The 24,528-nt window shown below is 38.5% G+C and overlaps 4 protein-coding genes across 8 annotated transcripts in view; 3 read left to right on the top strand and 1 right to left on the bottom strand.

Annotated features, from left to right (window-relative positions):
- oxct1a (3-oxoacid CoA transferase 1a) overlaps positions 1-1,629 on the bottom strand; it is a 35,708-nt gene extending 34,079 nt beyond the window's left edge. The window contains exons 1-2 of one of the 2 annotated variants that reach the window (XM_086077178.1): positions 1,398-1,629; positions 414-522 (exon numbers count right to left, since the gene is read on the bottom strand). In XM_086077178.1, coding sequence (XP_085933304.1) covers positions 414-522; positions 1,398-1,493 — 205 coding nt within the window. In that variant the 5' untranslated portion in view covers positions 1,494-1,629. The remainder of the gene's footprint in view (positions 1-413; positions 523-1,397) is intronic. The other variant, XM_086077180.1, reaches the window with a different exon arrangement.
- Positions 1,630-3,464: 1,835 nt separating this feature from the next.
- On the top strand, positions 3,465-9,243 carry rimoc1 (rab7a interacting mon1-ccz1 complex subunit 1). The gene is made up of 6 exons (XM_086077251.1): positions 3,465-3,614; positions 4,651-4,760; positions 6,887-7,033; positions 7,185-7,316; positions 7,696-7,810; positions 8,224-9,243. The coding sequence occupies exons 1-6, from the start codon at positions 3,521-3,523 to the stop codon at positions 8,457-8,459; spliced, it is 834 nt and encodes a 277-aa protein (XP_085933377.1). The 5' UTR covers positions 3,465-3,520; the 3' UTR covers positions 8,460-9,243.
- An 85-nt stretch (positions 9,244-9,328) lies between these two features.
- fbxo4 (F-box protein 4) lies at positions 9,329-12,293 on the top strand. Of its 2 annotated transcripts, none has more exons than XM_086077250.1 (7): positions 9,329-9,544; positions 10,151-10,410; positions 10,477-10,604; positions 11,280-11,364; positions 11,449-11,621; positions 11,798-11,991; positions 12,127-12,293. In XM_086077250.1, the coding sequence occupies exons 1-7, from the start codon at positions 9,407-9,409 to the stop codon at positions 12,217-12,219; spliced, it is 1,071 nt and encodes a 356-aa protein (XP_085933376.1). In that variant the 5' UTR covers positions 9,329-9,406; the 3' UTR covers positions 12,220-12,293. The 2 variants fall into 2 exon arrangements, with proteins under 2 accessions (XP_085933376.1, XP_085933375.1); XM_086077249.1 differs by having other exon boundaries at positions 10,477-10,697.
- A 5,913-nt stretch (positions 12,294-18,206) lies between these two features.
- ghra (growth hormone receptor a) overlaps positions 18,207-24,528 on the top strand; it is a 36,038-nt gene continuing 29,716 nt past the window's right edge. Inside the window, exons 1-2 of one of the 3 annotated variants that reach the window (XM_086075474.1) lie at positions 18,207-18,610; positions 18,702-18,727. The gene's annotated coding sequence lies outside the window, so the exon portion shown is untranslated. Of the gene's footprint in view, positions 18,728-24,528 lie in introns of all 3 variants that reach the window. The other 2 variants (XM_086075475.1, XM_086075476.1) reach the window with 2 other exon arrangements.

The following is a 24,528-nucleotide window of genomic DNA, read 5'->3' as shown; positions in this document are numbered from 1 at the left end:
TGTTTGTTCGTCTGTTAGTTGATAGTAAGCTAACGGATCCTTTTCACTGGTATCTTTGTTGAGATTTCATTACACAATACTTATTATATATTACACAAAAGCTAAACTAGTACTAAGCATTAAAACAAACTAATAATAAAAATATTTTAAAAAAACTGCTCTTAAAACTCATTAAAACTAAATTAATTTGAAAAACAAAGGTCAAAAATAAAAACTGAAGGTAATAACCCTGTCACAGTCAAATCTAAATAACAAGCTCGTCTTCAATAAAAACCCAACGTGTGTTTTTGTATTGTGGAAGGAAGCCAAAGTGTCAGGAGATAACTCACACAAGCACAGGGATAAGATGAACTCCAAGATTATTTGAACGCCGTGAATAAAAGACTGGGGAAAATCCTTCATTTAGCATTTACCTCCGACCAGTACAGTCGCCCCATCAGGGATGTCTTTTATTGCCTCTGTAGGATCGGAGTAGAACTTTGAACTTCTCTGGTTGGAGGTTGAAAAGTAACAGCTACATGTCTGTAAATACCAGAAAAAAAAGTGAAATTTAAACCAGTACAAAATAAAACTTCAGATAAGTGTGTATCTTGTAAAACAATAAGGCATAAATTAACTTTTGAGAATGTACTAGGTGAGAAGAAGTGGACGTAACCAGCCATAGTGGTGAAAACGAATTATGCTTGTTCATTACAAAGAGCTGTTTGCATAATGGGGTAAGTGGAAGATAAGCAAAGCTACTGAACAAATCCTGCAACAAAACAAACCTAACTTTACTGGTGACAAGAGTCACAACCAAATTCTCAAACTTTTATCATGTGTCTCTAATAAGAAGTAAGTAGAGAATACATGTGACAATACTGCAATTGTGAATGAAGAAAGATATACCACAAACATATTTCACATTAAATATTGCTGTTTATTTGTTTAAATTAAATAACAGCGATTGATCTCCTTTTGCTTGTTTTGTTGTTGTTTTTTAGTTAGGTTAGAACTAAATGCTGTCCTGAAGTTTGTTATATCAGATGCCTGACATGACACTAGTTGATATAAATAGCATTCAAACGTCGCACAAGGAAAAATGATGGAAAACATTGTTTAGAAGTTAATTTGTGGCAGCAGGTGTGAATTATGCAAGCACTTGTGACCTCCAATTGCACATATTTTTGTGTCACTAAATTGTACTGATGTTATTATTGCTCATCTTATGCAGAAAAAAAACATCACCATAAGCATAGTGTAGATAACCACGGGACAAAGTTAGCCAGTACGTTACAAGAGGATTAATAAAAAACAAAACGACACACACAAAAAGAAAAATAGTTTGTTGTGACCTTCTCCAAGCAGTCCTAACCACATTGTGCAGTAAATGCAAGACAGACAAATAGACTACCAACCTTGCTCAATGGACGCTTATCGAAGTTTAACGTGGTTCTGCATGGACCAATGAGGTATTTAAAAGTGTCCGCTCGACACAAGGCTTTGAATGCCATGTTCAAACACAGGCACCGGACGGCAGGGAACAGGAGGAGAGGCGTACATACAAGAGACTCTATCTGTTAGCATGCAGCTAATGGCTAATAGCTTTAGCTCAGTAAAGTCAACGCTGCAGTCACATTGGCTGGCGTCTCCGTGCGCTGGTAATATGGTGCATTCGTGGTCATCGTAATGTTGCTGGTTGTAATGTTCAACCAGTATCTTTTGATTTGATTTTGATTAGTGGTACATTGTAATGTATTCAAATTTGACACCTATACTTTTGTACAATAATTGCATAAAAAGTAAAGGTAATTGGGAGTACAGGCTCTTTTATTCGATATTTCGATTTGGCAGGGGGTTGTTCCTAACTGTTTGTCCACAATTTTGAAAATAGAGCTTCTTTAAAAAAATATATATATTCTCACAATGATCCAAATACTGCACTAAATTTGTATAACTCCTACATTGTTTGTAAAATGACGCACAGTCAAAATATTTACTTTTATGTAGGCTATCGGGTAATTTAGTGGACAACAAGATATTGACAAAACCACAACATACTTCATGATTACTTTTAGGTAGCCTATACACAAAGAAAATACACAAATTCTATAAACGTATCCAGCACCGCATAACACTGTTTGATGCTGCTGACTAAAAATATTTATTTATTACCTTACTCAGCTACAGTAACATATCACTCAATAAAAATCAGAACAAAATAGTAGTTTTTCTTATTACCTTTAAGTGTAGACAAATAAAAATTACTGGATCAAACATTTTCAATTGTTTTTTTTAAACAGTTGTTTACACAATAAAGTGAAAATTTTCACACAATTAACAGATAAGAATTGTGTGGTTGCTTCCTTGCTGACCACACAAATAAACATTGGATAATCACATCTACTAAGTGTGGAAGCACACATGTGCTTAATTGAAAATACTGTATGCAGTACTTTGTCTACAGATTTTTATTTGGCTACACTTAACGCCAACGGTAGTAAGAAAAACTAGTATTTTGTTATAAAAATGATAGAAAGACAAGTGATAAGACGATTCAATACGATTGTTGATATATGGGGTGCAATACGATTCAAGGATGCAAAACTTCAAATGTAATATTTCGATTTGTTTTGATTCAATGGGACTAGGATTCGATTCAATATGGTACAGCTATAGGTTTTGTCAAGTGCTACATGTAAAAGCTCTCCAAAGCCTAAACGACCCGATTGTATTCAAAGAAGCAACAAATCATCAGCTACATCAAACTGATTTATATCAGATCTCTCCTAAACAACAATTCGATACGTATCCCGACTCGATACATGGGGTGTGATATGATTCAAGGACGTTTTTTTAATTTTATTTTTTTAAGTGGAACGATTAGTTTCGCTTTGGATTATTATTTGATTCAATATATGGCTCAGTTCAAGGGGGCATGATGCAAAAGTTTTCTTGTTGTCATGTTCCATAAATAAGAAATGTTGCATTTCCGTCGTCTCTCCGTCATTTAATATGTATCTCGATATATTTGATAGTGGTATGATTTTGTTCGATTACGAATAAACTTTTATTAGAGCGATGCACACCCCTAATAATGATGATTGTATAACTTTGGAATTGAGAATTTGTGCGATGCAAAAACATGTGTTAATGATATTATGACAAGTCATAACACAAATCAAATTTAAAAAAAAAATCTAATTAAATACAATTAACCGCGCTGTGTAACAAAGGAAGGTTTCTCTGACAATAAACACACACATGCACATTATGTCGCCCAAACGCGTGTTAACAAAAGAACACACGTAGCGTGACGTCACACGACACAATTGTGTAAGACTCATTTTTCGATTGTGCTTGTATTCTTCTTTCAATTCTTTACATTTCTACCAATGCATTATTGATGCTTGTCTTATTTCCAGATCGGAAATAGCATTATATTAGAATTTTAAAAACGTAACACATAAATAAAACGTGTTTCCCGTATTGGCATTGCTTGGACACGTGACCCACCCTCACGTGACTAGTAGTTTTAGTCATGGCCGACGACTACAGGCGACAAGGCCTCGACTTGGAGAGAAGGATTTTCGAGTTTGACGCCAAGTGTTCCGCCCTCAAAGCCGAGAAACAAGGTAACATTTCAAACAATCTGTCTGTTATCAGATTCGCGCTGTCTGTCGGCGTCGCCTGGCTGTCGTGCTTCGTGTTTAGCCGGCTAACGAGTTAGCTGTTGTTAGCGTCATCGTGCGATGCAACCACAGCAGCTGCACCGATCTAACGTTTTCAACTTTTGATAACCCTTTTAACAGATAGCGCCATATATATGCATACCGGGATATAATATCAAAATATACTGTTCAGTAATGTGATTGTTTACTCCGTTGATGGTTTCTCAATTTCAAAATTCAGAAGCAAACATTTGGCTAGCGTCCTACTTGCCCCAAAATGTGATAATTTACATTTGTAATTTTATGACTGCGGCGACTCTTTGTCCCCAGTCAAGTTTTCGACTTCTGATCAATGGTTGGTTCTGTTTGTAATCATTTTCGATATAATGTTTTTTTTTCTTCACTACGACAGCATTGAACAAGTGGTTAGCCTCGCGATTCTTGGATTCAGAGTTCGAATCTTGTCTCAGATTCTATCCTTCCTCCAAATTTACAATAAAAAATGTCAGTTGACATGTTACAAAAGCCACGTTACTTTTATCGAGACTATATTAGATATAACAGTGAATTTAAGTGTGCCTGGTTATAAGCATGTTTTGGTCGATTGTTTTGATGGCAGAATGCTTTACAGAATATGGTGTTCCATATTTAAAGAGAAAAAATAATCTACATAAAATAACTCTGAACTCATACATCTGCTTCAAAGTTGAGAGGTCAAAGGTTAAAATGCCTCAGGTCCTCTTCCTTCCTCCCTGATTGCTAAAAGTTAGGTTGTTTGAAGACTCAAATTGTCTTCATGTTCTTTATCAATTGTCTTTTATGTGCCGAGGGTTTACACTCCACCCCTGACCTAAGATCAGCTGAGATAGGCACCATCCCATCCACAACCCTCATTATGATGGCTGGACGTTTTTTGTAGCTACTGCCAGTGACCTGTAGTGGTTCCTTGCTAGTGAAGCATCTGCAATTAGTTCAATTCTAATTCTGTGTGCTTCCACAGATGATGACTATTTACAAAATGCGGCTGTCATACTGGACAAGTTGAAAAGCTATTACAGACAAGGAGGGGAGAGCAGCAGCCTTTCCAAGTTGCTTCAGGATTACACACAGGTACTTTATTGCATCAAACTTTTGTGTTGGACTGGGAGTCTGTTCAGTCTGAAGTGCTCACTACCATTTTGTTACTTCATTATGAGTGACTTAAGAGAGAGTGCTATGATCCATAATCCATCAAGTTCAAATATTTAACTGAACTAAGACGTCAAACTGGTCTACTTTCTAGCAACACAAGTGTTCCTGCACCTAGTATACATGCATAGCACACCCCACACATTTTTGCTAGGTTTTGAGTCTTGTGAAGCAATTGAGTGACTTAAATTTGTGCATACTGTGCTGGACGAAGAAGCTATGAAGACGTGTGACATTTCTCATTGATAGATATAAAGTAATCAAATGAAAAAATGGCAAGTACTACTATTAAATGTTGAAAGACTAGCTCAATGTATTCAAGTTGGCGTTAGCGAGTGGTAACTTAAAATGGCCGCCTGTAGCTTCACTTCTTGTAACGGCCAGTGTCATTTTTCTAAGTCTGTGATCTTGACACACGACGTCTTTTAAAATAAATGCTTCCAGTGCTGTCAGCTGCTGGGGTTTCTGGTGATTAAACCAATTTTAAGCAAAATGAAGCAAACTATCATCTCTCCCACATGCCATTTTGAATGGACTTCCACCGCTGGGCAGTAACTTTGCTCATGAAGAATACATCACAGCAAACAAACAAATTTGATTGCATGGTTAATTTTGAACCGGGTCAAACAGCGGTCAATGTCAGCCTTTGCAGACCCTTTTTCGTCCTTTTAATAAAGTGGGTGTGGCTGGTCATTGCAGCACTATAAATAAATCAGAGCAGAAGATAATGCTTTACAATTATGCATCCTTTATTGTTAAGAGTTTATCAGCAAAAAAAAAAATAACTTGTGCTTTTATAGTTGAAGATAGACTTGCATATTTTGAAAGTGACCATGCTATTGGTCTTTTTTTTTCTTTTTCTTTTTTAAGCACTTCTCACCTGTTTCTGCGATGCGTCCACATTGTTTAAGCCAAATCAGTAACTGGTGATTAGTCAACCTCAAGTTCTAACCGTCATTGCAGTTTTGTAAAGTGGACACATCTACTAGTCTGTTTAGCACATAGTAGGCAGTAGTGCTGCACGGGATACCGGGACCAGTATAATTTTTTTCTTAGCACCGGTACTTAAAATAAATAAATATGAGACAACCCGTCAACTCTGTTTTAAAGGCAGCTACACATACACGTATGGCCACCTGTCTACCGACATGTGGAAAACGCCTTAAGTAAGCGACACGCCTCTTTCAGCGTGTGTGCGAGAGGACGCAGGAAGATGGCTTCACGCACTGAAGCGCTCGCTGGCCGTCCACTCCTCGTTGAGAAGTTATGACGCGCTAATTAATGCTCCGCGGGAGCGCGCAAGCAGAATGGAAGCATGTTTTCAATAAACACATGAACACACACGTGTGGGTTTTCAATTTTAAGTTTTAGAAACGTTTTGTAACGAGCAAATGATTTTCGCGGAAAAAGCAGCAATCATTCCTGCAGTGGACTCTTAAGTGCGTTCAATGAACAGGCACACAGTAGGAAATCACAGTTATGCGTAGAAAAGGCTCAGACGACTGACAGAGCAACAGACACGGGTTGCGATGCATTTTTGACACTTCCCTTAAAAATAAGTGGTGTGAATTATTTTGTTCCCAGTTTGTAGTATTTGATTACGCATTTGACTAATAGGGAGCGAAATGGAGAAGAGCAGAGACATGCACGCACACTCAAGCAACGTTACGTTGAGTCATTGCAGTGCCACTGTGTTGCCAATATTTAAAACGGATGACATCAAACGCAGTCAAATACAGTACTTTAAGAATATGGCATGCAATGTGAACGAACATACAGTATGTACATAAATGAACATGTATACTTCCCAATGTTTTGCTGATGTTTTAGAGTTTTGTCGAGGTATTTTATGCAGGTATAGTATCGAAGTCAAAATGTTGGTATCGTGACAACATTAATAGGCAAGTAACCTTCTAGTGCAAACTACTTCATTGTGTGATGTTCATATCCTCAAAATTATATTCTCAACTGAGGACCCCCTGTATAGTGAAGTACAGCACTAGTAAGAAATGCAAATGTAAACATTACATTTTGTTTGTACATGGCAGGTGATCCTAGATATCACATTTTACGAAGAGAACAAACTGGTGGATCAAGAGTTTCCGGAGGACTGTTCACCGTTTAAAATCCAGCAGCTCCTGCAAGATCTGACCGAGCCGGAAGTTCTGGTGGGGAGACTAGCGCCATCTCAAGAGGTGTGAAATGCATCTTTATTTTTTGCACAGCGTTGCCCCTCGTGGCATTTAACCAGACAATTATATATATATATCAATTTTGAATATCGTGATGCAAGTGAATTATATGACCTTGACTGTGACCATGTGATATTGTCATTTGGTTTATTAGGTGCAGGCTGTTTTGGGCTTGGAGCTGTTAGAATGCCTCTATTGGAGACGTGGTGCGCTGCTCTACATGTACTGCCACACCCTTCATCAACGGAAGCAATGGATCAAGGAAAACAAGGAGACATTTCTGAAGGTACCATATGGTCAATAAATGACAGAGTTTAAAAAAAAATGTTAATAAAAAAAATTCCTCAAAGGTTGGCATTCATTTATTCATCATAGTAATCGATGTCTACGCTTTTTTTTGGAGGGGGGGCGCTTTTTACAGCGTTCCCTTGATTGGTTTTGTTGGTACTATCAATCAATGTATGTCTCACATTTTAAAGATCAGGCAAGATGTTAAAATTGGTATCTGTGTACCTACCTTAAGGGGAGGAAATTTTAATCAAATCATGTCAAGTGACTAATTGAACACGGCAAATATGACAGTGGAGACTACTATTTGAGGAATTGACATGCCTGAATGCAGCGAGCTTGTCCGTATCATTCATGTGACTGTTGTGTTCATGCAGTGCATTCAAGAAGGGGTGCGCTACCTAATGCGGATGCTGCAGGTGAGGAACTCGGTGAAGCTCAATGATGGGGTGGTGCTCCATGACACTGCAACCGCAGGCTTCCTATCTGAAGGTACTTTGATTTTTTTTTTTTTCCCATCCATCTTTTGAAGAGGTGGAAAATGTACTTCTAGAAGTATAAATACTTTTGCAAAAAGACTTGTAAAAGTGGAAGTACTGATTCGACTCATTAAAGTCTGTATCCCACTGAGGGGGGAATGTTTGCAAAGTTTCTCGTCAAGGTTCGTTCAGGGTCGTAAACAACCATTCGTCAACATTTTTAAAGTGTTTTTTTCTTGTTGCAAGGACATTTTGAACAACTGCTTATGATGTACTTTAGTACAGTTAACACTTTTACTTGTTACATGTACTTTGTTGCTTCACACCCACTGATTTAAAATAAATAAATAAATAAATAAAAATCTTATCACACAAATACTTGAATGAAATTTGATCGTGACTTAGCACTTGACTTGTTTTCCCAAGGTATTTTCTCAGACACGCACCTGCTGACCATGATGTACATTGGAGAAATGTGCTTCTGGGCGGTAAAGTACGAAGACTACAGCGGCGACACTGTGGATTGTAAAGAAGACCACCTCCAGTTTAGGGACATTGGCACACAAATCCTCAACAAATATGTGCTCGCTTGTGAGGGCCCGCTGCAGGGCCAGGGCTGGAACACGGAGAACGCCAAGGAGATCCTCAGTGTTTTACAGTGAAGATTGCCGCCTCTGTGTGCAGGTCGTCCTCGGACACAGATCTGACATCAGTATTCAGTGTTTCACCCATCCCCCCTCCCCCGATCCCTTAAAAAAAAGAAAAAAAAGGAACACACCAGGTTAGGTACATTGTAATTGAAGACTAAGAAGGAGGCGAGGGGATTAAATGTATTTGGGCAAAGGCCAAAGGTCAGCTGGACCTCACTCCACACCACATGTTCACGGTCAGTGGCATTATAAGAGCAGGTGGTGTAAAACTGACATGAAATATTTTTTTGACCCATTCTGCTGGAGAAAGAAAAAGCAGTTCTCTTCATTCTAGACTGTTGACTAGAGCACTTGTTTTGCTCTAAGAATGTGTTTATAATAACATTAATATTAATATAAAAGATTCTTAGTAAAAAATGTTAATTTTTTTTTTTTTTAATTGTTCGACAACAGCCTAAAATGAAACATTGCACAGTAACATTTTTATTTATTCTTAAGTTGCCATTTTGGTATGCTTTTAGTATTTGACATCTGTTTATACTCTATACACAAGTTTGTAAATGTGTATAAAATACACACAAAGCAAAGGAGTTTTTCCAGAAAGTGTGAAAGTGTATGTATTGATTTATTCATAATCCACTTGTAATACCCCCCCTTTTTTTTTTTCTTTTTTTCCGCAAAATTTTCGACATTAAATTCATTTTGTTTAGCTTTTAATAGAGAACGTGCTGTTTTGGATTAAATTTTCTGTTTTTTTATGTCCTTGGTGACAATAAAGCCCGTGTTTTAACAAGTGTGTTTTGTGTGGATGTGACTATGATTGAGGCACTACGATACCCACAATGCACTTCTGCTGTTGTCAATAATGAGGAAGTGAGTCAGAAGCGGAACGTCACATTTGTCAAACGGCATGATTTCAATACCACCATTATGTAAACACTAACGTTCTGTATCAAGCCATGGCAGGGAAGACTAATCGTCATAGCGAATCTGTTGTTATTCGAAGCCTTAGGCGCTTCAAAGAGTTGTATTGGCCTTCCGGAGCGAGAGACGTTTTGGATCATGGAGAGGAACCGGGCTTTTTGGACTGTTTACCTGTGAGTTTTGATTGGATTGACTGTAAAGGTCCTCTTGTGTGAAAGCGGTTTCGTTACAATTTTCATAGTTTAAAAAAGAAAAAAAGCACTGTTTTGACAATTCTGAACATCCGGACATTTCTGATATTTCCGTAATGCAAATGCTTCCTTTACATGGCGTAAACAAACAAAACACGGCATATTGTATTGTCTTTGTGACTAGCATGCAAACCAGGCAGATTGTTATATTAATTCAATCGTGTGTTACTAATTGAAGCGTTTTTGTTTTTAAAGTTGGTCAACAATTCAATTTGTAATCTTAAATGCAAATTTAAAAAAAACTCAAAAACGAATATCCAAACAAAACGAGCAAACTAAACACAACAGCAAATCAAAAGACACAAAATAAATTAAACAAAAAATTAAACAGCAACTAAAAAAAACCGAATTAAACAACTAAAAACTAAACAGATAATTAAATTTAAAAAAACATAACTAAACAGAATAACAAAAAGTAAACAACAGCAAATAAAAACACTTTTAAATGTCTAAACAAACAAAACTAAACCACTGCAAATGATAAAACGCAATATCAAAGTTGATGATGAAGATACTTCCATTCTATAGGTGGACGTGCAGTTCCATATCATGACCTTGCTTTCGTCTGTGGACATCTGTCGCCTGGGAGCTACCAGCCGGTACTGGAGGGCCTTGGTTCGAGACCCATTGCTGTGGAAATTCTTCCTTCTCAGGGACATGCCTGGCTGGCCCTCCATCGATCACTTAACGATGCCGCAACTAGAGGCGCCAGAAGCACCGGTCATCAATGACGATGCAGAACGGGATGATTACGAGAGGACAGAATCCAAAGTCAACTACATGGCAGAGTGGGTGACTTTTAAATAGATTTACCTTCATTTGAAGATAATTCAATGACTATTGTGTTCCTGCAGGTATCTGAAAGGATGCCCGTCATGCAGACAGAAATGGCTTCCTTCATGGCCACCGTACAGAGTATTGACGTCCTTCCTACAGTCTTTGGTGCCCTCAGCTGAACCGCGCTACGCCATGTTCGGGCCCGGTATGGAGCAACTAGATGTTTCTCTAGTCACCAAACTCATGCACGCCTCGGATATTCTACCCATGTCAGTCATTCCGAACAGTCACACCAATGGTGAGGCACCAGAATTATTTCTTTAAATAGTTTTTGGCAGTATGAATAAAGCCCCAAATATTTGCAACTTGACTTTCACAAACTCAACTCTTATTTAAGGTCAAAACCAAATATTTGTTTTTAGCACCATCTAGTGGCCAATGAATGTCAAACGAGAGGAGCTTCATTTAGTTAGGCCATAGCTTAGCCTAATAGAAAAATTGTTTTGTCACCATCTTGTGGCAACTCCCAAAAATTTTATGGGTGGACGTCAATAGGCTCTTTGCGTAGTGTTCAGTGTTGCAGAAATACGGCTCAAACCTCTGCTGTTTTGAAATCATTTTTTATTCAGAACGTGCCCAAACTATTCATCATAGATGTACATCGTCTTACTCCATAAGTCCTACTCCAAAACACCGAGCAGCAAATTACAGAAAAATGCCTCTGTTTACATTTCCAAGACTATAGACAGTGTTCTTAGTCACGTTGTAGTTGTGCACAGTGCTTTGCAAGGATGCTTTGTCCAATAGGTGGCAGTCTTTGCTTTTTTAAGTTTCATCCCACTTAGTCCAACTTAAAGCAAACCACTTTTTCATCCTTCAGGACCTTCAGTGATCGGCTCTGGCATCAGTTACATGTTCAACAACCAGCACAAGTTCAACATCTTTACACTTTATTCGACTAACAAGTAAGTGTTCCGTACCCTGAATTGTATGCACAATATGAAAGATTGGTGGTTTGGCGGTTGTGTCACTGAGCCGTTTGTGTGCAGGGCAGAGAGGGACCGCGCCAAACTACAGAAGCAGTATATGAGTGGTAAACTCTTCAGTCTAATAGGAAGCAATGACTCGGGGCAGCCAGTCTACAGGCCGGCCCCTCAGGTGCAGCAGGTGTGCCAGGTTGTGGAAGGGGTCATTTATGTGGCAAATGCTGAACTGGAGAGAGGTGAGAGACCAATAAGTGGATTTAGGGAAATTAGTCAATTTCACTTGATTGGTCCGAAAAAGTATCATTTATTTACCACAAACAAATCCGTTCAAGTTTCACATGCAATTTTTACTGAAATTACAACCAATTTTACTTTCTTTTGTGCAAAGTGACATTTTAAATGTATTAAACAGGGGAAGGAGAATCTGAGGGGGCTCAGATCAGGGCTGTGCTGTGCTCCACAACCATGCCCCTGTTGGTGCTCTCGTGCGTCTCCAGAGAAGAAAGTGAAGCAGTCTGGACCGCCAGAATGAAAACCAGGCGTCGAACACCCTGTGTTGACATGGCAAAGAGGCTCGGCCTTCCTCAGTTACCTAATCCCTGGATGGTAATTATAATTTAATAAATGAGTAAATAGCGCGGTAATAGCTCATTTGTAAGAAAAGCGGACGAAATGTTAGTCTGTTTCTTGGTTACTTTTAATGTGCCTTTGAACATCCTGTCTTTCTCTGTTTTGAACCAGGTGCAGGATACAGTTGCAGAATCCCTGTCCGGTCTTCTGGATGGCATTTCTTGGCTGCTGAGATCCTCAGGTGTTAAAGTATATGATAGCTAGCGTAACCCAATGTAAGGAAAAGTATTCTATTTTTATCATATAAAGAGATTGTCGAGTTGAAAAGTCTGTGTGGTTATTTTTTATTGCCGTTTCATTCCTTAACTCTGTCTGAATAATATCGATTTACCTGTAGAACATAAATGTTATGAAGCGTCATCCCTGAAATAAGAGGAAACTGAGTAGAGGGTATTTTACTTTGTTTATATATATATATATATATATATATATATATATATATATGTATATACATATACATATACATATACATACATAACAAAAACGTGGGGAGGACAAGGCAAAAAACGGGCAGCATGACGGGAGGAAAACAACAATGAATCGACGCAGACAGGAGACTAAATACACACTAACGACAGAACAAGACACACCTGGGGCAAGACACAAGTGGCTGAGGGCACTGATTGGTTGACACGAGGAAGGGCAGGATTACACTTAACAAGACCAAGGAACCCAAACATGACATATATGTGTGTGTGTGTGTGTGTGTGTGTGTGTGTGTGTGTGTGTGTGTGTGTGTGTGTGTGTGTGTGTGTGTGTGTGTGTGTGTGTGTGTGTGTGTGTGTGTGTGTGTGTGTGTGTGGTAAATACAATTCAGAATAAATGCAACACATCATGCATGTTTTTACTGTGCACTGTTTGTGAGCTGATGCTTCATAAGTGAGCCCGCACAGCGTTCACAGTTCACAATCATTTTGCCAGTCCTGACAAGATAATGTGTCACCCTGACGCCCTTTTGTTCTGGTTACCTAGGTGACTGCAAATAATGTATTAAAAGTACCAACCTACCTATCAAAATGTTCCCTAGCCTCCATAATCATTTTTATAGACATTCAGGTTTGGTTGTAGTGCGCTGATTGATGCAATTTAGGGGCATTAAGGCCGGCGGACTTTTCTGTTTTGTTTTTCCCTCTGATGAATTTTAAAGGGATGTGGTGAGGCAACCCATTTGTGCCTGCGTTCAGTGGCGAAACAATTGGCACATGTCAAAACGACTTATGTGGTCGTATAGTTGGAGGACTTGTTGGCAGTGGCACTACCTTTACCAAATATAAATCTGTAGCAAAGCGACAGTGGAACCTCCAAAGTCGAACAAAAGTCACAATTTGGAGTTCAGCTACAATATTTCTGCAAAATATGTGCATTAGACATCGGGCTGAAGAATCGATGGCATAGAGGAAAAACCTAATGATAAATGGGTCATGGAACTTACTGCAACACATAGGAAAGCAAAGTCTAAAATGAGCAATACAATGAATTGAATATAATTCAATTTAATTAAACAGATGATAAAGTAAACAGCCTTCAGCAGAAGTATAATAGTGACTTGCATTGAATTGATCTAAGAGGCCTACCAACAAAAAAAGCTATTTTTCTCCTTAAGCGTCTGTACTTTATTTGAGTTTTGTCGTGCCTCTCATTAATGTTGACATACTTTAAACCGTTCGCTAGGTGTTGTGACATGCTTGCGGCAAAATAGCCTAAGAATTAAGATTTGTAGCATGCTAAAATTAGCCTGTTTTCAGGGGCTGCCTTGTCTCATGAAAGTAAGGGACTGTCCCTCACTCAATAACAACCAATGGCAAGTACAGATTTTTTGACCTATTGCCTGTAAAGACAAAATAATTTTCACTCGTCAAGGCAGCACTTCATATACTACACTGTGTGTGTGTGTGGTGCATGGACAAATCACCAAACATAAATAACAAAAACTTTACTGAGCAATCAAGTATGCATCCACTATCCATGCATCCCCCCCCCAAAAAAACACTGCAGCTCTGCTTACCTTTTTGGTTTACACGACAACAATGGTGTGCGTCTGTGGGGGATCTGGGGGATTCTGCTTGATAGTACTTTTGCATGTTAGTAAAATGGTGTAATCTGCTTGAACGTGGTCCTGAATTTTCAACCAGCATAGTTAAACATGCAACTTTTACTGCCCTTACTATACGGAGCGTAACTTACATTGCCGTATTGTGTGTGTGTGAGCATGTTGGATGGATAAACGAACAACAGAACTCCAGCTGTCTCTTGTCTTCTCCAAACAAAACTGAGGCCTCTGGGGTATGATGTCATCACAATGGAACCACAGTTAAGTCGGCCTCGGCCACTTTACAGACACATACCATGCATGGTCGATTCATTTAGAGACACCAGGAAGCAGCCTCTTGGAAATAATTGTGTCGAGAATGTTGGGCCAAATCCTGCAGCACGCTTCTTGACCTTCATGGCACTGAGAGGAGGGCGTACGTGAACGAAGAGGTTTTGCAGGCCTGCTTGGTTAAATCTCTGCATTATTCGTCATAACTGTCACAAAGTAGGAAAAATTTGGAAAATGTTGCACAGCCTGTTGGCTCGCACAACATGGGTAACCTGTTGTACAAAAATAGAGATCCGAAGCTGCCCATACGAAAGCAAAGAAGCACTTAAGTCGTTTAATATCAAGTTGTGTACTGTGTCATTTTTTCTTCCAGTGACCTCCTATATCACATCTATATTGCACACTCCTTTCTTTACTCGCCCAGCTTTTCATCAAGTTTAACTCCCTGATTTGTATTCTGCTGATGGCAACTGACATTAAGGTGGTTACTGGCAGGGGAAAAAGAAAAAAAAAACATCATTTGCATGATGCTTGCACTGATTACGATTAAGCCTCCCACTTAATTGTGTTGTTTTGCACATGGCGGGGCTCTCATGCTGACACTGTGCGGTTCTTACTCGCCTGGCGCCATCTCGCCAATTGGCATCAATTTCCTCGCTACTTGCCCTCGCCGCCCTCCTACTGTCACCTTAATGCAGGCCAATGTTTAATAGTGGATTAATGGTTCAGAGGCATATTCCTAAAACATGCTGTGAACCATCAATTTAGATCGGACAGTTGAAATTCGACATTTTGCATAAAGCCAGATATTATAGTCGGACTGCATTATTGATCCATTTTCTGTAGCACTTTTCCTAATTAGGATCTAAAGCCTATCCAATCTGACTTTTTTTTTTTTAGGGTAAATCCTGTAATGGTCGCCATCCAATCGAAGAGCGCATATAGACCAAAACAATCCACACACACATTCAGTTTTCATTCACCCTAACATTCATGTTTTTGAAATAGAGGTGGAAGCTGGAGTACCAGAAGAGGAACAATTGTGATTGCAGAGCACTGGCTGTTTATCAGCGATGGTCAAAACTGGGGCAAAGGGACCAGAGAATGTTTTATAACAATGAAGGTCCACAAATAGATGAAAAAACATGCATTTGTGCGCTTGTGTGTTCCCCCCTGCAGGCATCTGCTTCACCTGGCTCTAATCCAATAGGCAGCATGGCCGCCGAGATCACTGGGATGTGACACGCTTGTGATGTAAAACCACCCTAAATACATTACAGGGGACTTGAAGGGGGGTGACACAAAGGCCACTCACCCATTACGCTGGGAACACAAACACACAAAGGAGCAAGCATTGTTCCTTTGGGGGATACAATTTACTGGAATATGGCCCAAACAAGATGATGAAAGAAACATAAAACATGTAATTTTTTTTTATGTTTGTTTTATAGATATATAAGCATATGGTCTAATTTTTGAAATAAACAAAATGGCTTTAAATTGCTGTTCACGTTTCAAAATCAAAATTCTATATTTTGGCATGACATTTTAAACAGTAGTTCCAATTACTTACATACGACGGCGTATTAGGACCACGTGTAAATAAATATATTTTTAGAGGGCGGGGGCAATATTCAGAGAAAAAAACTCACAAATTTGCCATTTTATAAACTCGCAAATTTACGAGTTTTTTTCTCGCAAATTTGCCACTTTATAAACTCGCAAATTTACGATTTTTTTCTCGCAAATTTGCCACTTTATATAGTGGCAGATTTGCGCGAAAAAAATAAAAAAACTTACGAGAAATACACGTAGCCTACTACTCGACTGTTTTTGCCAACCAATACTTTTCGGTCGGGTTTCCAAATAAGGAGATAGTAATTGTAATTAGCATAGATGAACCATATCATGTTAAGCAGTCGCTCTTTGAACCGTTGTGTACGGCCACTGGCCAGCGACAAAGACGCCTCGCTTTGCGAAGATCCACACCCGGACGATCAAGCATTTAAGTTAATTTGTTAAAATGTATATTTACTTGTACATTTATGTTTCCAGAATTATTATTTACACATTCATACATTTTGGTATTTTTTTTGTACAAGTATCTAAATTGATGTGTCGAATCTGCTGCTCTCCGTCATTCACTTGCATTTACCTATGGTATGCTAGCATCTGATTGGATGGTCTTAGTCAGCTGATAGGGGATCAGGAAGTGTTGTCGCTCTGGCTCTGGGGAATAAAGTTTTAATTTAAGAAAGAATCCATCTCCATCCTGCCTTTTCATCCCATTAACCACCAACGAAACCTCACATGATTAGACTATAGCTACGCTACGTGTAGTTCTTTAGTTTTTTCTCTCGCAAATCTGACTATATAAAGTGGCAATTTTTCCACTTTATAAAATGGCAAATTTGCGAGTTTTTTCTCATATTATTACCTCCGCCCTCTAAATACTATATATTTTTACGTTGCCCTAATACCCCGTCGTACTTGCATGCTCTATGAAGTAGTCTCCAGACAAAAAAATCACTATTATGAAACTGACCAGGGATTCCCCTTTTTTTATTTTTTTTTTATTTAGCCTGCTTGCTTTTTTTGCCATTTGAGTCATGATGAAATTGTTGTGTCGTATCTATCCACGTATCACACTGAGAGTGTAGCTTGCCCTGCACAAGTCTACCGGGCCACATGCATTGTTCCCCTGTTTATTTAGTACAACATGAGAGCACATGATCACTATAGAAAAACACAATCACAGGAATGACAATTATATAACAAAGGAACTAATTGAGCACATGCCCTGCCTACCATTGTACAAGAATATGTACATTTGACACCAAAAATGTTTTGGCATTGAAAAACATTGTTTTTTCACATTCAAGTTTATTCTTAGGACAGGCTAAGATGCATGAAGAAAAAAAACCTAAACATTGTGCAATTCAGTATGAACAGCAATTGAGCTGCCAGCTTCCCTCTCATGTGTCAACGTGCACCTTTCCACACCAATTGATAGCTTTTGGGTTGACAGGGAGATCAGATTGAGGGTGGGCTGGATTTGGGGAGTCCTGTTCTTTCTTTGACAGCTGAAATTCCATTCCATCTAAAGACAGCGTCACTGTTGTTATGGAAGTTTCACGTGAGCCACAAAAGAGGCTAAATGTCTGTCTATAGTATATTTTATCAAGCTATTAAGATAGCCACGGTATGTTGACCATATTCATTTTATTTATACTTGTAGATCTGCTTGAAATACATTTTAATTTTGTCATATCAGATGTGAAATCGGTTTTAGACAAGCAAAATTCAGTTTTATTGAGCTAGCAAAATAACTACTTACTTGCATTAACAACAATTATTGATATTATCAATATCTGCCATGGCTATAATTCTACTATATCTTATATACTTTTTAATTTATTATATTTGATCTGAATTTATGCTATAAACACGAGAGAAAAAAATCTGTTTTATCTACTTAACGAGATACTATACTAGCATTAGCACCTGTTTATTTATTTATTTACCATAGTAGTAATAATTGGTGGTCTCTCTGAAGCACCGTAGTGCATGTGTTTCAAAATGCACACGCTTCGAAATTAGGTTGATGCAGTCTATTAGTTCACCACGAGATGGCAACATTTTTTACACACTGTCACTTTAAATATTACATGAAAGAACGAGCTTAACAAAGTAAAATAATAATACAGTATTACAATGACAATTAAAAAATAAATACTGGCTCTTCGTGCTATGTGAGCCATGGCCTCTTAGGGGCGGTGTGGTGCCATGCATGGCATACACACTTACATTAAGATAAATAGAGTAGAAGAAGAAAGTTATGCTTGAGCTTTATTAATATGACCCGTTTTTTTTTTACAGATTAGGAATAATATATGCCTTTGTGTATTGCTATATTACCTGAATTGCCACACTTGTCATAATTCCTTACCGCACGAATGGAAAAGATGCTAAGGCTAAGTATTTATGTGTGCGCAGCTCTTTAAGAGGCGGATTTATTTTGGCGAGGGTGGCCTCCGGCTCCAGTTGGCTCCAGTCTTGTGAAGGAGGTTGGACTTTTTTTTAGGCGGATGGGGGCGCCTCACCGCCATGTGAGGTTTACCGATCACGGTGGACGTGTTCTAGTGCGTGTGGACGTGTAACGTGTGTCTGTATGTGTGCGTGGGCTTTCGCGATAGTAATTGAAGAAGCAAAAGTGGCCTCCTGCAAGGAAACAAGCGAGTTGAATGAAGCCAAAGAAACTCCTGCTTGAATCAAGTGAGGAAGAATTGAAGTGTATTGCGTGTGTGTAGATGAGTAAGTTGTGCTGTCGTGGAGTAAAAAAAAAAAGTCAATCTGCTCCTTGCAGGAATCCAGCGTGACGCTTCGTGCAAAGTAAGCACTTTGTTGTTTTAATAACGTTTTGTGTTTGTTTTGTCACTGGTTGTCAAGTTCTTTTCGTAGTTGTTGCTGCGTGGGAAACTTTGCCGAACCTAAAAAAGCAGGCTGCAACACACATTCACCATTTAGAACTTACATTTTGCACGATTAGCTGGAAAAATGCATGAAACTACTACTACTATTGCTTATCTGTGTAGAGCGAATATTATTGGAAGGTTTGATTTAATTTATAGGCAACAATAAGCTAATGTTGCCTAGAAACTCCATGCTGTTTGTGTGGAGATGCAAAGCAACACGTGTTTCTCTTTTATTTGATCCCACTGGCTTCAACAAAGCTTACTTCTATTCGTGGACTGTCGAGGGTTGTCCCAACTAAGGTTCGAGGGCTCGAATTGGGTCCCTAGTCAGTTTTGATTGGGCCCAGGAATGTGGATCATCAAGCAGGCACCTTAATTAACTTATCTTATTTATATAGTGACGCTGATGACGTTTCAATCAAATATGAGACAACAAATAATTGCAATGCTCTATATCCAAAGGTTCAACCAGATTTATTTAACTCCAGATCATTACAGTTTCAAATTGGGTCATACAATTGTTTTGTCCTCATACATTTATCGTTGCAAACCGAAAAGACAGGCTGCACACTCACTCACACTCAAATTCACCATTCATACTTGAAATTTGCATGAGTTAGTTCACAAAATGCATTACAATATATAAATAAGTCATTACATATTGCATATTTAAAATGCAAAGCAATGTTTATTTCCTTTTTATTTTTGAATCATGCTTCTATTAGTGTACAACTAAGTTGTTCGAACCAAGCGCCAGGCGGCTGAAAATGGGGTTTATCAGTTTTTATTGTGTCCCTAAAATAATAATAAATTAGCTTTTTTTTTTTGTGTCCCCCAAATGTGGATCATCAAGCAGACACATGAGTTTATTCATGTAAGTAATCAAATGAAAATTATTATTATGAAAGTTAAAATTAAATTAATGTGTATTCGGCAATACCATAACTAAGTTTGGGTTCTGTAGAACATCTAGATTGTTCAAAAACAAGCCATAGTGATAGTGCTGATGTTAAGATGCAAAAAAGATGATTACTTAAACATATCCAACGGATACCATGCACTTAGAAAAGCTGATTATGTGGGGCAAAATCATTATTATTCAATATTTTTTAGAACCATTAACAATTTGAATATGACAAAGTGAAAAAAGGTGAGTATAATAAAAAAAAATCCAGGTCCTTTAAAAAAAAATGATTTGGGGTTATTAAGATGACATAAAGTGACTTTATGTGTATCTATCTAGTACAAATGTTGCAAATCTAGCTAGCTTGATAGCTAGCCTTCTAGCTAGCCTTTTTGAATATTATTTGTCATATTATTCACCACAACTATCTACAATTAATTATTTTCACTTCTTCTTATCTGTCCATTATACTAAAAGAGGTGAAATCGAGCAAACTAAATTCTGTTTCCTTTAGCTAGTGAGTTAGCTGGCTACCAAGATAGCATAGGCTAATCGTTATTGTGTTATTGTGCTGGTTGCTGGTCTTTAAATAAGGATGAGGATTGAAAGGGAATTCTAATAATGGCTGGCCAGGCTATGGTGTTTACTGCCACTTGCTTGAAGTCAACTGGGATAGTCTCCGGCTCATCCGTGACCCTAATGAGGATAAGCATTGTAAAAGATGGATGGTTGTTGTTGTTATTGTCACATGGCAAAAAAAGTGGCCGTGTTTGCTGTGGCTGCCCTTTGCCAACAACAATTAGGTGAGAAATGAGAAGATTAAGGCAAGAACAAGTTCTTTCAGGGTGTTTTGTCCTATTAGTGCCTGATTTGTCTCAATCGTTAGGTGTAAAATAGTGAGCGGTTGCTGGTCTGGAGTTTATACAGGAACACAGCCCAGCTACGGTATATTATTAATAACCATCAATCCCTCCCTCCTCCATTGGGAGAATATGTTTGTCTCTGACTCATGTTTTGAACCGTCCAGTTATCTTGAAGTAATTTTATTTTTTTTTTGTTCTCCAAATTGGCTGACATTTTGTTAGTCAAAGTGATAATACTAACTGTACACTTTGGCCATTGGGTCCAATAAATACTAGGTTTTCAGTCTTGGCATGTATATGGAGGAAACTGTTTTTTTTTTTAATATATAAAAAAATCCCTATTTTAAAACAAAACTAGCACTCACTAAAATGTGAACTCTACCAAGGCCAAACAATTGCAAAAATGTCTGTCAGACTTGTTTTGTTGAAAAACCAGGACGTGCCAGATGCAGATCATACTGTGTTATGCCAAGGTGGAGGTGCGGCCATCTCTCCTCTTCGCCCAAATGCATGTGGACTGTAAAAGAAAAGAATACTGATTGTATCCCCACTTCTTATCCCGATCCTCACTGAAACTGAATTAAAAAGAGAACAAATTGAACTCTTAACTGGCTCATGTATCAACCCCTTTACAATGTAGCATGAAAATAAGTTTAAAATCACTTTTCCATTAAACTGGTTCCACACATGAACTTGCTCGGCCCTGGATAACAGGCAATCAGTCCGTTTATTAGCTCACCCTCAACCCTAATGAGGACTAGTGAAAGAAAATAGATGGGTTTTAAACATGCATGTGTTGATGCACGTGTTTTGAATATAATATGGACGGTACAGCAAATCTCATACTGTAGTGGTATTGTGATTTCAGGATGTTCTTAAAAATGTCAGGTATATTTAACTTGGCGTCATTTTATGCCCAAAAGGGTGCTCTTTAAAAAAATAAAATAAATAATAATATATATATATTTTTTTTTTATAAAGGGCCAGGTTCCTATTGAGAGAACTTACATAAATGGATCTGTAATTATGACTGCTGTAGTGTTACCTCATTCTATAGACTCTTATATTAGAGTATATACAAAATTGATACACTTTGTTGCATGCAGCATCCACATCAAACTTGACGTCTAAATTGAAATTCAGATGGATCAGACTTGATATGTTAAGCCTATTTAATTCAGACTGTCTGTGAAATGGCAGACTGTGTCATTCAGCTACTTGGACAAATGCCAGGTGGGAGAGCCGGAGGAATTCTCATAATCATTTTTAATTTTACTTGTCAGTTGCTGGTTTGAAATTTGACTTGTTGCAAGTTTACGCACGCCAACTTGACTTTTCACATCTGAAGAGTGCACTCTTGCTCTCGTGGCGTTGTTCCTGCTCTGATACGCACACTTGATTTTGCACACAGACACCCACTCCAGGGTGCTCTGCAGATTTTGTGTGCTGATCTCCTTCCAGCCGTGGCTGCTCTCATGCCAGCGTGCTGACTCGGACTTTTCCACTCTCTCTTTCGAAATTAGAGAAGGAGACATCGGAGCCGTCCGGCATCCGAATGCAAGCGGGTTCAAAAAGGTCTTCCTGTGTTGACATTCATGTGCGACACATATAAACACACATGTAAATGCTCTGCACAGGTTTAATGTGTGTGTTACGGCGGCGGTGAAGAACTTGGAACAAGGCAGATCTGCAGGCTGCTTCTCTTCCAGGCTCCTCCCTCTCCCCCAAGCCTCCATGCTGCAACTTGCAGGCTCATGTTTACTATGTGTGGAGTCTGTATGCTATTTAGGTGGTTCACCTATAGTTTACATACAGACGTCTCAATAAATTATTTAAGCAAGCAGAAGTCAGATTTGTACCTCATGACGACCTTCATCTTATGAAGACATTTTGGACAATTGTTTGTTTTCAGCAGCACTTTTGGGAAGGGCCTTTTCGGTTAAGTCCATAAAGGCGCGTTTTAATGAATTTGGATGGGGAAGTGTTGGCTTATCCCCATCAAATACCTTTGCAAAGGTTACCTTGCAGGCTGTTGCTTTAAAAAAAAAGTTCAAATTAGGTTGAATTAAGTGGCGCAACTGCCAAATGAGGGAAACTTTACTAATGTAAGCCTAATAAGCCAGCAAAAAAAAGTAAAAGTATCGAATCATCGCCAAGTACATGCCTGGCATGTAGGCCTGTGTGAACAGGGATTGTTTTGACTTCTTTGCTTTTGTTGTTATTGTTCAAGTCATGTCAAGTCAAGCTTATTTGCATAGCCCTCAATCACACACACACACAAAAAAAAATCAGAATGCACTTTACAGGCCCACAGTTTACAAAAATCTACGAGCCAGGCAAGGAAAATTTTGGAAAAATCCCATTTAATTGGAAGGACTTTGACAAGGGATAGAGGATTTCCTCTTCCAGGACAAACATCAATGCTTAACGGGCAACACTTATCATTTTATAGCAAAAGCCTCACTTAGCTCATCACCACCTCACCCCCTCTTTGAGCAGGAGAAGTGGCAGTAAAACAGACCAAAATCCAGATGTCATGGGGTGATGCAGGTCAAGAGAGTGCGTTGCATAATAGTTGTGGTCTAACCAAATGCTAGTGTGTAGAAAATAGAAATAACTTTGCAGTTGAGATTTAAACATTTTTACAAAGATAGCCGCTCTAATTTTAATGGCTTGGGCATTGTAGAGTAATGGAGTCTGATTAGAGGATGCTCTAACATCATCTCACTTCTTTTTAGCTTTAAAGGTAACACACGTACCAATTTTTAACATAACACAATAACAACACATAATGAGGGAAAAATGCAAAGTGGGTTCTTAATGCTCTCATAGTGTGTGTTGTACTTAACTCATTTGTTCCCAAAAACGTATACATATGTTGTATTTTAAATATTGCCATGCTCCCAACGACGTATTTATAAGTTTTTTTTACGTTTTCTTTAATGCTAGAGCATACAGAGCATTTTGATGCAGCCTCTGGACTGAAGAGGGACACTTAAGCGTGCTAGTTATTACAAAAACGGCCAGCAGGTGGCAGAGTATAAGAGATCAACCAGGGCCATGTTGCAACAAGCTGTTTTCCCCACTGTTTGAAACAGATTTGTGAATAATGATGAAACTTAGCTATACTCTAATGCTAATTGCTGCAAAACTGCAACAGATAGAAATATACTTTTTTTAAGACTCTAATCTTTCTTTAGGTAGGTTCCAGGTTTTTTATAGCAATAGAACAAAATATTCTGTGGGCCTTGCAAAATCAGTCAAAATTCAGTAAAACAGCCGGTAACGAATTGGTCAGTGAAAATGGCTGGGAGTGAATGAGTTAATATGATCAACACAACACCCAAAACACACCACGATACAATACCTGTATCTCCATTCTGCACAGACAATTGTAAGTAAAGAATTCTGCATATTAAATAGTACACGATTTGTGAAAAGGAAGCATGGTGCCACAAGGCATCCCGATTGAAAAAGAAGTACGAGAAGTTAAGAGGAATAGAAGAAATGCCGGAAGCTAGGCCAACTGTTAGCTTGTATGATAAAGACGTAGTAGTTGTAAATTCTTGTCCTTGTTGTGTATGACTTGGGAGACACCTTATGCAAACACTTAGCCAATTGCTCCTCTGTTTTTGACACCAACAACACGAACTGCTTCGGGGTTATGTCACAATCACAGAATCCGTGTTTCGTCGTAAATGTTGAACAAGGTTAACATCTATGATTGTTGGCCCTGACTTTTTTCAAAAAGATAGGGAATGGGAGAGGGAGGGGGGGTGGGTGTCACTCTTGACGCAACTCAACACAGGTTAATTGCTCACGATAATCTTTTAAAGACGTCTGACAGTTGGCCTTTGTTAGCTTCAAACGAAAGCGAGGAAAATGCTCACATTCGACCCAATTGTAAGTATGCGTATAATACCCGTTTTAATGCTCCTCACTCATTTCTAT

Source organism: Leptonotus elevatus, chromosome 5, assembly GCF_054856555.1.
Source record: "Leptonotus elevatus isolate MCC_2025b chromosome 5, RoL_Lele_1.0, whole genome shotgun sequence".
NCBI classification, from domain to species: domain Eukaryota; kingdom Metazoa; phylum Chordata; class Actinopteri; order Syngnathiformes; family Syngnathidae; genus Leptonotus; species Leptonotus elevatus.
Note: the sequence above shows the minus strand (reverse complement) of the source record. Positions and strands in the feature narration are given on the sequence as shown.